Consider the following 13,214-nt stretch of genomic DNA (forward strand, 5'->3'; position numbering starts at 1 on the left):
GCTCTAAGTGGTAATCTAACCCAGCTATTATTAATTTTCCCTTTATTTCCAGTGACTAACACATGTTAAGTGGTCAGTAAATATTTGTTGAATTGATGTTACTGTAGCTGCAGCTTTTATCAGTGGTCTCCTCTATACATGGTTTGAAAAAAAAAATCATTGCTTGATCTAGTTTTACTCAACAGTAGGCAACTTTGGGCCAGGTGTTGCTGGCCTAAACGATGTTCAGTTCACAAATGGATTCTTGATAATAGACCGCCATGTATCACTGGAGCAGACTGGTATAAAATTGGCTCTAACTTGATTTTCTTAGGTGTTTTCCTGGTTATAAATCAATCTTCTCAATTGTGACAAAATTGTTTGGAAAAGCCGTGAAGTATTTCTCCATGTGAGTGGGTTTGGATACGCTATTCACAGTGCTAGAGGTATCATATAGCAATCTGAGAAAGTCTATTTATTTATTACCAGCTGATCTATTTTTGGACAGCTCTAACAGCTTGTCTGACTCAAAAGAAATGGTGAAAAAAGTGCCCTAGAAAGTGATGCAGTATGTAAATAATAACAACTAATTTTCTTTTCTTTTCTTTTTTTTTTAAGATTTTATTTATTTATTCGACAGAGATAGAGACAGCCAGCGAGAGGGGGAATACAAGCAGGGGGAGTGGGAGAGGAAGAAGCGGGCTCATAGCAGAGGATCCTGATGTGGGGCTCGATCCCAGAACGCCGGGATCACGCTCTGAGCCGAAGGCAGACGCCCAACCGCTGAGCCACCCAGGCGCCCCAACTAATTTTCTTGAAGTAAATAAGGCCCTAGTGTATTATAGGTGCTCAGAATGTTGGTTGAATTAAGTGACGGTATATGGTACTTTAGAATTTACGAAGTGCTTTCCCATGTATTATTATTATTTTTTTGATCTTTAGAACCCCATGAGTTAAACCAGCTATCATTCTCATTTTAAATATGAGGAAACTCACATACCCTTAGCAAGAATGTTTGATGTATCTCTGATTTGTCTATGGAGACAGTTTCTGGGGTCCTTTCTCAATCTCATTTTTCACGCCCTATGTAATCTTCACAATCAGTCCGTGAAATACCTGCCTGAACCAAATTCAGCTTGTACCAGTCCGAGATGCTCTTGAGTTGGCGGTTTCAAGATGGCTTAGAAGTAAAGTTGGCCTGGAATTCTTGAGTGCAGTGCATCTTTCCTTGCCGTAATAGGGCGCTGGTGTATATCCATCACAATGTAGGTTGGTTTACAAGTTTAGGAGTGCAACGATTTTTAAAAAATCTAATGCATGTGACATGATTTGAGGACTAACATGTGTAAGCTGATCCAAGCATGTGTCACTGACTGCAAGAATACCTTTTTAAAAGAGTNGAGTTGGCGGTTTCAAGATGGCTTAGAAGTAAAGTTGGCCTGGAATTCTTGAGTGCAGTGCATCTTTCCTTGCCGTAATAGGGCGCTGGTGTATATCCATCACAATGTAGGTTGGTTTACAAGTTTAGGAGTGCAACGATTTTTTAAAAAATCTAATGCATGTGACATGATTTGAGGACTAACATGTGTAAGCTGATCCAAGCATGTGTCACTGACTACAAGAATACCTTTTTAAAAGAGTCCTTTTTTGTTAGCAACTTACTAGCTAGGTGGTATGTAATATGGGAAGTTGATCTTCCAAAATTTCAGGCCTACGTGGCTTTCTGGGGAGTGCATCCACATGTTTACTTTTCCTGACATTTGGCTTCAGTCAGCCTGTTCGTTTTTCAAATGGCTCATATTCTTTTTTTACTTGTGTGAATTCCTTCTCTTCTACCTACAGCACCTTTCTTTAAACTTTAGGGTAATGTCCATCCATTGGTGATGTTTTCTTGTCATCCACATTCTGTTGGAAGTACTTATTTTAGGTCTGTTTTTCCTGTGCTGTGAGGCACCTGGCCCAGGACAGAACTGTTTCCAGGACTTACTTCTTAGGGGTGGAGATCGGTCATTCATCTATGAAGAAATATATCTCAGGGCACCTGGGTGGCTCAGTCAGTTAAGCGTCTGCCTTCAGCTCAGGTCATGATCTCGGAGTCCTGGGATCAAGTCCTGCATCAGGCTCTCTGCTCAGCGGGGAGTCTGCTTCTCCCTCTCTCTCTGCCCCTCCCCTCTGCTTGTGAGCTCTATCTCAAATAAATAAAAAATCTTTTTAAAAAATGTATCTCAGGGGCACCTGGGTGGCTCAGTCGTTAAGCGTCTGCCTTCCGCTCAGGGCGTGATCCCAGCATTCTGGGATCGAGCCCCGCATCAGGCTCTTCCACTGGGAGCCTGCTTCTTTCTCTCCCACTCCCCCCTGCTTGTGTTCCCTCTCTTGCTGGCTCTCTCTCTGTCAAATAAATAAATAAAATCCTTTTTAAAAAATTAAAAAATAAAAAAAAATTAAAAAATGTATCTCAGCTGCTGGGTCACTTTTATTAGGTGTACAAAGAAATACTTCACTATTTTTGATGTTTAATTTCATGACAATGGTTGGATTAAGTTTGTTCTGGATGTAGTCAGTGTTTTAATCCCTGCCATCCAAAGTTGGCATACTAGCTTTGCTAGTATGATGATATTTATGGCTTGGAGATATGAAACATTTTTCAACCTGATCAGGCTTCTGGAGAATGTTTTGATTGGCTCATAAATGGCATGGTCTCCTGTGCATAGTAATGAGCTAGGTATTTAGGAATGGCAAAGTAAGTCCTTTAAGTGTGAAGAGTGTATGTTATACAGGGTAGATCATAGTAACACCAAGTGCTTGGTACCGTGTAAGGCACATCAGAATTATTTCTCAGGTTAACAGGGTTATGGAAATATGGCCAAAATAAGGTTGGAACTGCTTAAGCCACTGATATATTTAGTGAACAGCCGTTGTTCCTTTTGGCTACCTCAGGAGCTAAGATTCTTGGTTTATATTGATACTAATGTTTTTGAGACCTCTTAAAAATCATAGTTGATTCTCAGAGTTCACTATATTCCCCGTGATTCCTAATCTTCTTGCTTTTGTATGTGTTCATTCATTTGTAGAATTTAAATGGCATTCGCACAGAGGAGGCGGCTGCCGTGACAAAGGGGCCATCTACCAACCCTGACTCTGAATGGGATGGTCCCAAGCACTCAGTAATTCCTAGTAAGAGCCAAATGAGCACCCCGTCGGAGTCTCCACAAAACTTTGAGTTTGGCTCCCTCTCCGTAAGCAGCAAGGAGACAGAAGAGAAGGAGCAGGGGGCAGCTGGCTATCTTGATATTAAGGAAATGCCAAGAGGCTCAAGTGGGGAATGTATAGGAGTGGAGGAACAGGCCAGTGCTGTAAAGTTCTCAGTATCACCAGCTTCCTCTCAGCTGCAACTTGGTGAAAAAAAGGCAGAGAGTAGTGAAGAACGTGTTACACCAGGAGAGCCACCTGGAAAGCAAAATGGATCATTTCATGACTCTCGTGTGGGTAACCAGTTCCCCACCCTCATTCGAAGTTTCCAGGTAGTAACCGATTCAATGATTCAGGTGTAATGACTCACTTTGGGAGAGGGCCAGAATCCACGCTGTGGAGGAGGTGGTGGTGGTGGTGGTGAGGGCAATTGCCTCTCTGCTTTTTTCAGAATCACAGAATAAAATCGAAGCCCTTGATTATTACAAATAAATTTATTCAGAGAAATTAACTCCATGACTAGAAACGCTTTCTCCCCTGGTGACTTAAAACTCTTGAGGGTGAATTCCAGCTGCTTATCTTTATGAAGCTGGTGTGAGTGGGTTCCTCGCGTATGGGCTATGTAAAGAGATGAGTTTCTGAGACTTCTATAATGAAGAGCCATTAGTGTTCCAAGGCCATGGTCAAAAAATTCAAATACTGTTCATTAAAAGAGGCTACTGTTTTTTTGTTTGTTTGTTTGTTTGTTTGTTTTTTGTTTTTTTTTTTTAGATTTCAAACCCCAAATAATTATTTCTGTATTGCGGCCACATAGTACAACCCACCACTCCCACTGACCCCACTCACAAGGGCTTCCATGCTCACAGGCACTAATCTCCTATGCTAAGGTGTATGGCCACTTAACTTTGTCACAATCGAATGGTAGTTTTAGGGTGATTTATAGTCTTTGGCAAGGTGAGCTGATGGACAAGAAGCCTTTGATACTCCACTAATGTGCATTCTTTTGAAATCCTGAGATTAATCACCAGGTGGTGGTAGAAGTGATGATTTCTTTCCGGTTTTCCAAATACTGCTCCTTCTCAATAAAGCCAAAGTGAATGTCTGACATTGATTTGAAAGAAGTTAATGAATTCCAGGATAAAGTGTTCCAATGCCATTGCTGTTTCACGTCCCATTTGTAGTTAGTGGAGGAAATGTGACTGATTTTCTTAATTATAATGGCACAGTCACAAGGACACACAAAAGTGACTGCTATTTGCAAACAGTTTTATATTCAAATTCTGAAGGTCAGTGTTTTGTATCACTGATCATAACCATCTGATCTTATAGCTTTCCCTTAAGGATATGAAAATGATTACAGTAATGCTGTTTTTTAATATCCCTCATGATCTGACGCCTTGTCAAGGCGACTCGGAATAGTGTCCAAGTCTTGGGCAGAGATTGAGCTAGGCCTTCGCTCGATCAGAGCTATCACTTTGATCAGATCAATGTCAGAAGATTAGTTCGCCACAGCCTTCCGAAGACTCTGGTAACTCTGTTTCTTTACTGCTTCACAGCCTCCCCTGGTGAAGACTCAGACCGTCACCATCTCAGATACTGCCAACGCTGTGAAAAGTGAAATCCCAACCAAAGATGTCCCTATTGTTCACACTGAGACCAAGACCATCACTTATGAGGCTGCCCAGGTGGGACATGATGTGCTGTTTCAGACGCAAAGACTGGAATAAATACAATAAATAACCTTCTTTCTTTACAGAGTCTCTAATCATTTGCTGCAGATAATGCTAGACTTTTCTGGGGTAATTCTTTTTAGAAGAGATTACTGATCTAGGGATGTCCCAAAGTACTTCATTGAAAGCAGAGTTGTCTTGCATCTGATGGCTTATACCCACCCAATTCAATTAGGGAAGGCAGTCTAATGTCATGGGTTCAGAACGTGGGCTTTGGGTCCCACAAACCTGAGCTCAGGTTCTGGCTCCTCCACTCACTCCAATTACTACAAGTAATTGAATGTCTCTGAGCCTTCATTGCCGCCCTCCCCACCACCATCACCTCTGCTGCCCCCATCCATGATGTTAGTATCTGCCTCATGATTTTATTTTTTAAAAAATTTTTTAAAAAGATTTTATTTATTTGAGAGAGAAAGAGAAAGCACATGAGCAGAGGGAGAGGCAGAGGGAACAGCAGACTCTCCACCGAGCAGGGAGCCTGACGCAGCAGCGTTCGAGCCCAGGACCCTGAGATCATGTCCTGAGCCAAAGGCAGACGCTTAACCGACAGCCACCCAGGCGCCCCTGCCTCGTGATTATATTATGAAGATTATATAAGATAACGATGCTATATGGACTGGACTTGAGCATCATGCCTGAAAGTGTAAATAAGTAACACCTACAATATAATTTATGGGGCACCTGGTTGGCTCCGTGGGAGGAGCGTGCAACTCTTGATCTTGGGGTTGTGAGTTCAAGCCCCACGTTGGATATAGAGATTACTTAAAAATAAAATCTTAAAAAAATTATTATAATTTATTACAATTAAATTTAAAATCACACAAGAATTTAGGTATTTAAAATTTTTGTTTAAATAAAAATTTTGTTGACTTTTAGTAAAATTTCTCCTTCGTCATTGGTAATTTGAATGAGCAAAGAGTCACTTTATGTTGAATTGCTTTTTTCCTTTTTTTTTAATTCATAGAAGCCAAAAGTTGGAGAAAGTTTCCCCCCTATAAATTGATAAGTAAATATAAACAGGTATTTGTTGAGCCTTTATATGTGTTAGGCCAAAGAAACTAAAATTGGATAAAGAGTTAGACAATATGAGATTGTATGAAAGGTTGTTCTTCCGAGGCTGGCAGAGTCAGGAAAATCCTCTCTGCGGAGGCCGCATTTTGGCTGAGGCCTGTGTGGCAGGAACAAGGCAGCCGTGTGAAGCTCTGGCTGAGTGATTGCTCCTAAATCCTTACGGCTAATCCTCACACCATGAACTGAAGGACGATATCCCTTTCAGGAAACGGCATCCCTTGCCAATTAAAAGCATGTGCTTTGCAATTAGACGAATGGACAAATCCTAGCTCAGCCACATACTAGCTGGATAGCATTAAACAAATCACTAATCTCTCACCCCCTCTATTTCTTTGGCTGTAAAATGGGGCGAGTATCATCTTCTATTACAAGATTTGGGGGAGGGTTAAGTGAACTGATGTCTCTACAGTGTTTGGTGCATTCACAGAGGCTCAGTGACTGTTAGTATGCTTCTCCCGTCTTGTGGTCTAGAGTGTGGAATTTGGTAAATAATGAGAGGTTGCTTAAAGTGTTTTAGCAGTGGGGATAAAGCAGCATCATTGGAAGATGATTCCTCAGGTTGTGTGCTGAATATTTTAAAGTAGGGGGATGCCTGGAGACAGGGATATGATTAGAACAAGTCTGGGGAGATCCTTATAAAGAACTGAAGTATAGCTGGAGGAAATGAGAAGAAAGAGCTGTGTCAAGAGAGACAGAAATGAATGAATAGGACTTGGCAGTACAGGGGATTGAAGAAGGAAGGAATAGGAAATTACTTTTAAGATTGTGCACGTCATTAACCAGAGGATGTCAGAATTACTTTCATACGGTAGGAAACTCTTTAAATTGTTACTGCCATGGAAACAACCTAACTAGCCATCATTAGGGAATAGGTTAAATAAATTATGCTATATCCAATTAGTATAATTCTGTGCAGCTACTTAAAAAAGCTTCTGATGGGATTAATCTATGTAATAAATTAATAGATAAAAAAGCACGGTGTGGGGGGGCGCCTGGGTGGCTCAGTCAGATAGGCATCCAACTGTTGGCTTCGGCTCAGGTCATGATCTCAGGGTCGTGAGATCGAGCCCTGCATCAGGCTCTGCGCTCAGTGGGGAGTCTGCTTGAGATTCTTTTCCTCCCTCTCCTTCTGCCCACCCCCACCCCCACTCTCTCTCTCTCTCTCTTTCTAAAATAAATAAATCCTTGAAAAAAAAGCATGGTGGAATATGGTGTAATAATATGCTGTTTATAGGAGGGAAAGAGGAGTCTTGTATGTGAATGTATTATCTCCGAATGGGTACTCAAAAAGAAAACCCAGAAAGCAGTGGTGGCCTCTCATGAAGGGGACTGGGACTGCAGGATTGTTGTTGGGAGTGGGAGTGAGACTGACATTTCACGGTGTTCTGTTTTGAAGTCAATTTTGTTTTTTGTGTGTGTGTGTGTGTGTGTGTGTTTTTTAAAAGATTTTATTTATTTGACAGAGACAGCCAGCAAGAGAGGGAACAGAAGCACGGGGAGTGGGAGAGGAAGAAGCAGGCTCCTAGCGGAGGAGCCTGCTGTGGGCTCGATCCCATAACGCCGGGATCACGCCCTGAGCCAAAGGCAGACGCATAACGACTGCGCCACCCAGGCGCCCCTTAAAGTGAATTTTGTAGCATATGTGCAAAAGTTGTTAGGACCAGCCTGCCCTCAAAAGCCCACATGATTTGAGTGTAGCCCCTATGAAGAAGGGAAAAGGAAGCAGTCATTTTAAAATATACTCACGTGTAAGAGAAGTGGAGAGGCAGCTTGACGTGCTAGGTAAAGCATGTGGGCTTTGGAGTTAGACTTGGATCTTAATGCCAACACTTGCTTGTTTTGTGACCTTTGGCAAGTCACTTAAACTCTTTGAGCCTTAGTTTTCTCTTCTGAAAAATAACTTTATAAGATTAATAAAATAAAGATAGTATTTACCTGGCATATATAGTAGGTATTTAAAAAATGGTAGCTATGACTATATTATATTGTTACATATCTATCTTTATTTCATTTTAACCAGGCTTAAGACAGTCAACCAAAATACACATGACTTCTTATTCATGCTAGACAGTGGAGCATAGTGGGGAAAGTACTGACTTTGGAATCAAATTTCCTGGGTTTGAACCCACTCCGTCGCTTTCTGATGTGCGGTCAGGTTAATCACCCCGTACCTCATTTTCCTCATTTGTAAAATGGGCTAGTAATAGTTCCACTTCATAGGGTGGTTGCAAGGAATAAATTAATGTGCATTTCAAATTAAGTTGTCACCACCATGGAGAAAACCTAAATGTCCATCAATAGGGAACAAGTTAAATAAATTGTGGTACATCCAATTAACGTAATTCTATACAGCTCTTAAAAGCCTCTGATGGGAATAATCGGTATGATAAACTGGTAAATGAAAAGGCATAGTGCAATACGGTGTAAATAATATCTAGAAAAATGTTCCTGGCACATAATAAATGCCAGATAATTATTTGCTATTGTTCTTATTTACTATAACTATTTCTCCTTCTGTTTTAATTATCTTGCCAAACAAGTTAGCTCAGGAACCTTTTTTCTTTTTTTTTAAATTATTCTACCATTCCCACACTTTGGGGAATGTGGTGCGAGGAGATGGGGAACCGGAACAGGATTTTACGAGCGTGTGTGCATGCTTGAGGTTAAGGCTATCTATATACAGGGAAGTGCACCCTTTTTAAGTGTTCCATTTGATTGATTTTTTTAAATGATGCCTATCTTTTATTTTTTCTAAAGATTTTAGTTACTTATTTATTAGAGAGAGAGAGCACACAAGCAGGGGGAGCGGCAGGCAGAGGGAGAAGCAGGCTCCCCCCTGAGCAGGGATCTCCATGCTGGACTCAATCCCAGGACCCCGGGATCATGACCTGAGCCGGAGGCGGACGCTTAACTGACTGAGCTACCCAGGCACCCCCATTTGGTTGATTTTGAGGAATGTATGTGCCTGTGTAACCAAGACACATTTGGGATTCAGAACACTTACATTGATCCTGAAACTTCCTTCAGAGCCTCTTGTACTTGCTACCTGCCCCTCGAGGCAGCCGCTGCTTCTATTTCCGTAACTGTAGCTTATTGTGCCCGTTCTTGGACTCCATGTAAATGGAAGTATCCAGGAGTACACTTTGTGTCTGAACATGTTTTTTTAGATTCATCAAAATTATAAGAATCTGCAGTTTACTGTTTTTTATTGTCGAATGATATCCCACTGTATGAGTGTAGCACAATTGTTTATCCTTCCCTTTGTTGATGGACATTCGAGTTGATTCCAGTTTGGAGCAAATGTGAATACAGCTTCTGTGAACATTCATGTGCAAGTCATTGTGTAGACATACGTTTTTACTTATCCTGGGTAAACACCTAAGAGTGGAATTGCTGGATCATAGGATAAATGGATGTTTAACTTTATAAACAACTGTCAAAGCCGCCCCACCATTTTGAGGAAACATTGGTTACAGGGTCACAGAAAAGAGTCCACATGTGGGAAGAGTGTAAGTCAGAAATCATAACAGTGTCTCCTCCATCTTCCACTTCTTCAGAGACAGAAAGCAGGGAGGAAGGGAGTAGTGGGAGGTAGGAAAATACAGTAAGAGCCACCGACTTAGTAGAGGGGGAGCTCTTCAAAAAGTAGTTTAGCCCTCCTGGCACACAAATTTATATTCTTATAATAATGTAGAAAGTACTTTTACTTCCACAATCTCTAGATCTTCACAACAATGCCAAGGTCAGGGCAGAGCCAGCTGACAATACTGCCTGTTACAAATGAGAAAACTAAAGCTCAGAGACATCAGAATAACTTGCCCGATGGACATCCCATCGCTGGTTATGTCTGAGCTGGGACCCAAACCTCAGTCTTCAGACACGAAATTTCTTGCCCTAAGTTCTAGTTCAAACACTGATTAGCTAGAGAACCTTGACAAATTATGTAACTTCTCTGGACCAACTGCACAGCGAGGCTAATAATAGTACCCGCTTCAGATTTTGGGAGGTGGAATTGAGGAAACAGTTTGCATCTGTGTTTGGCACATAGTAGGAGTACAGTAAATATTCGCTGAGTTTGAATTGAAGGTAGATAGGTGGGTTTGGGCTGCAGAAAGTGTTAGTGAACTAGCAGTCCTCTAGCTAGCATGATGCTGGCGTGCATGTAACATTTAAGTGTCACAGTCATGTCCCCTCTCTTCGTTTGGTCTAGATTCTTACCTGGAAGGGAACTCAGCCAGAGACCCTTCTTCCTAATTCTCTTCTCCTCCTCCTGTCTCCCACCCCCCGTATCTCAATGTTTTGCCTCAGCGAAATGTGGTTCTGCTTAGAAAAAAGTTGGAGGCCTCTGCTTATGATACAGATGACTTCTATAAAGAGGGCAGGAAAAGATAGTAACGTAACACTTTTTCTTACTGCAGGGTTCTTTTTGAAAAGAACTGCAATTCTCTAAATTTCCTCTGAGCCAGAGGAACTGGCTACCAGAACCAACTGGTCATTATTTTCTATACAGTGTGTTGGCTCTAGGCAGCCCCCATCCGCCTAAGTCTCATTCGTTTCCCTCCCAGTCACGGGACTGTTGGCAGCTCTGAGTCCTGCTACCAGCCCAGTGGCTACAGATAACCATCTCTCTTCCTTTTTGCTAGTGTCCTTTCATAGCCTGATCATAATACATTTGGTTTGGTCATAATATGGCGAGCTCTAGAGAAACAAAAAGTCAACCCAGCCCTCGTTCTCTGTGTAGATTAGTTGCATAGCCCAGCATTCTAAATACTTTTAAACCCTCCCTAATCAGGAGGGTCCATTTCAATAATAGTGTTGTTGTCAGAAATGTCATTGCGATGTCATGTAGTTTTCCTCCCATTTCCTACCTCATTGGTTCCAGGTTCCCATCTCAGTCTTCAAAGAAGATAGCCTGAGATTCCCCAGCTCCTTGAGCCCTGACAAGGACCTTTCCCGGTCCTTTCCGGAAAGTTCCGCCCTGTGATTCAGAACCTGCCCACACCTTAGCACACAAGAGTTTGTACTTTTCCTGCCTTGGGTGGTGTGTAAAGAGCTTCCGGTTTGTAGAGAGGACAACTTCCACTTACAAGTTTTGAGTCCTTGAGCAAATCATCCACCTTCTCTGGGCCTGAGTTTTCTTACCCGGGAGTGCTAAACAGTCTCTGCCCTCACTTTATTTCACAGGGCTTGTGTGGGCATCAGAAAAGCCCTTCGTGAACTCTAAAATGTGGTACACATGTGTGCAGTCATTGCCGCTCCTGTTGGACCTGCGGCTAGCGTCCTGCCTCCTCTTTCTGACCCACTCCTGTCACTGACCCCGTGCTAGGGAAACGGACCCGTCCAGCATTCTTAGGAGGAGCCTTGCTGCCAGGGGATCGTTTTCTTTATGAAGTGGTCACTGTAAGCGAATCGGGTTTTTCCTTCCGGATGTACAGCTGAAGAGCAAAGCTGCCTCCTGCCACGTTTGCCCACAGGCTTCCTGAGAGGTATGATGATGAGTTGTGTTTTTTTTTCTGCAGACTGACGACAGCAATGGGGACTTGGACCCAGGAGTCTTGCTGACAGCTCAGACCATCACATCTGAGACCACAAGCAGCACAACCACAACTCAGATTACCAAGGTAACAAACCAGTTAAAACTTCCTTCTGGAATTCAGGGGCAGGCCACACTTGCTGCCTCTCTGTGAGGACCCTGGTCTAGAAGCAAGGGTTTTCAGCTCCTCCCTACTGAGCCAAATGATTCCAAGTGTCACAGGGAGAAAGGCCCTGCTTCTTCCCCAGCAGTAAAGCTAGGGGGGCCCTGAGGGCATCCTTGCCTCTTGAGTAGTCTCATAAAGTCACCTGTGGTGGTTCTCTTTACACAACCAGCTGTCTCTCTGGTCACTCTCCTATCTGGCTGTGGAGGTAAATGTAAAAAGTCAATTTAAGGACAGGTGTCATTGGTATTATTATGCAACCATATTTTCCAAAACAAAAATCAGAACTCAGGGCCCAACAAAGAGTTTTTATATCATGTCCAGCTTCAAGGCCATGGGAACTATAGTTTGCATGCTGAAATATTAGCATTATTAGAATATTGTTTATGGGGGCAAGCAGGAAAAATTTTCTAAAATTAGAACTACTCCCTGAAAATCAGAGATAGTCCATGTTTGTTGCAGCACTAGAGGAAAATATATTTTCTTGTAAGTAAGAAATCCAGATTTCTGACCAAGCTCTGTTATCAATATACGGAGGACTGGAAGCTAGTTACTTAATGTGTCTAGACCTTGGTCATCCTCATCTGTCAGTTAGGGAAACCTACCCGCTCTGAGGGGATTATTTGAGGATCTTTTGATATCAACAATACAAAAGTGCTTGAAAATAAAGAGCCCAGTTTCAAGCTGCGTGACATGTTTGTTCATAGTCTCCCGAGTTTCCTCTTGAAAATAATCAAAATGTACAGGAAAAGAGCAAAAAGAAACACCTGTCTGGTTTGTTTACTCACTGAATTTCTGTGATGTTTGGGAGGAAGAGAAAGGGAAAAATAAATAGAGTTGTGTGACTTTCCGTTTTGCTTGTTAAAGATGTTAGCAATCCACGGGAATAGAGGTGTGCTCGTTTTAGCAGGTGCAGCCAAGAGTTTGGACAAGTGGGTAAGAAAGCTATTCTGCACAGTACCCAGCAGCAGATGAATTTTTGAAGTAGAGCTTTCAGAATAATCTTTTACGGCTTGTTTTCCCCTTCCTCCTTTCCTTTCTTTCTCATGTGACCACCCCTCTTTGGTTTCAGACCGTAAAAGGTGGGATTTCAGAGACCCGGATTGAGAAGAGAATTGTGATCACAGGAGATGCTGATATTGACCATGATCAGGTGGGACGGCTGAAGAGATTCTGGGCATGGAAGAGGTGTCTGGGCGGGAAGATGGATGGATCCAGGAGTTGGCTTTCAGAAGACACCTCTGCCGGCTTCATCCCCAGGAGCCCGCTGGGCTACTCTAGTGCCTAAATGAGAAGGGTGAAGGGAATCAGACCACGGAGGCCTGTGGGATGGGGGCTGCAAGCGGGGGGAGCGTGAAGTGTAATAGAAAGAACATGGGTCTTAGACTCAAAAGGCTTGGGTTCAAATCCTAGGTCTCCCCATATTCTAGCTCTTAACTTCCTAGGCCTCCATTTCCCCATCTTAAAGATGGGCATATGGCAGCTTCCTCTCAAGGCTGTTGTGAGAATCACGGGATACGGTATATATGGTGTGAGGTACATGGTGGGC

General features: G+C 42.5%; 1 protein-coding gene across 11 annotated transcripts in view; it reads left to right on the forward strand.

Moving 5' to 3' along the window:
* EPB41 (erythrocyte membrane protein band 4.1) overlaps positions 1-13,214 on the forward strand; it is a 183,843-nt gene that overhangs the window by 165,236 nt on the left and 5,393 nt on the right. For 6 of the 11 annotated variants that reach the window (XM_034647940.1, XM_034647942.1, XM_034647946.1 and 3 more), the window contains 3 exons: positions 4,725-4,853; positions 11,489-11,590; positions 12,738-12,818. In XM_034647940.1, the coding sequence (XP_034503831.1) occupies positions 4,725-4,853; positions 11,489-11,590; positions 12,738-12,818 (312 nt within the window). Of the gene's footprint in view, positions 1-3,050; positions 3,501-4,724; positions 4,854-11,488; positions 11,591-12,737; positions 12,819-13,214 lie in introns of all 11 variants that reach the window. The other 5 variants (XM_034647927.1, XM_034647920.1, XM_034647931.1 and 2 more) reach the window with 1 other exon arrangement.

This window comes from Ailuropoda melanoleuca, chromosome 2 (assembly GCF_002007445.2).
Source record: "Ailuropoda melanoleuca isolate Jingjing chromosome 2, ASM200744v2, whole genome shotgun sequence".
NCBI classification, from domain to species: Eukaryota; Metazoa; Chordata; class Mammalia; order Carnivora; family Ursidae; genus Ailuropoda; species Ailuropoda melanoleuca.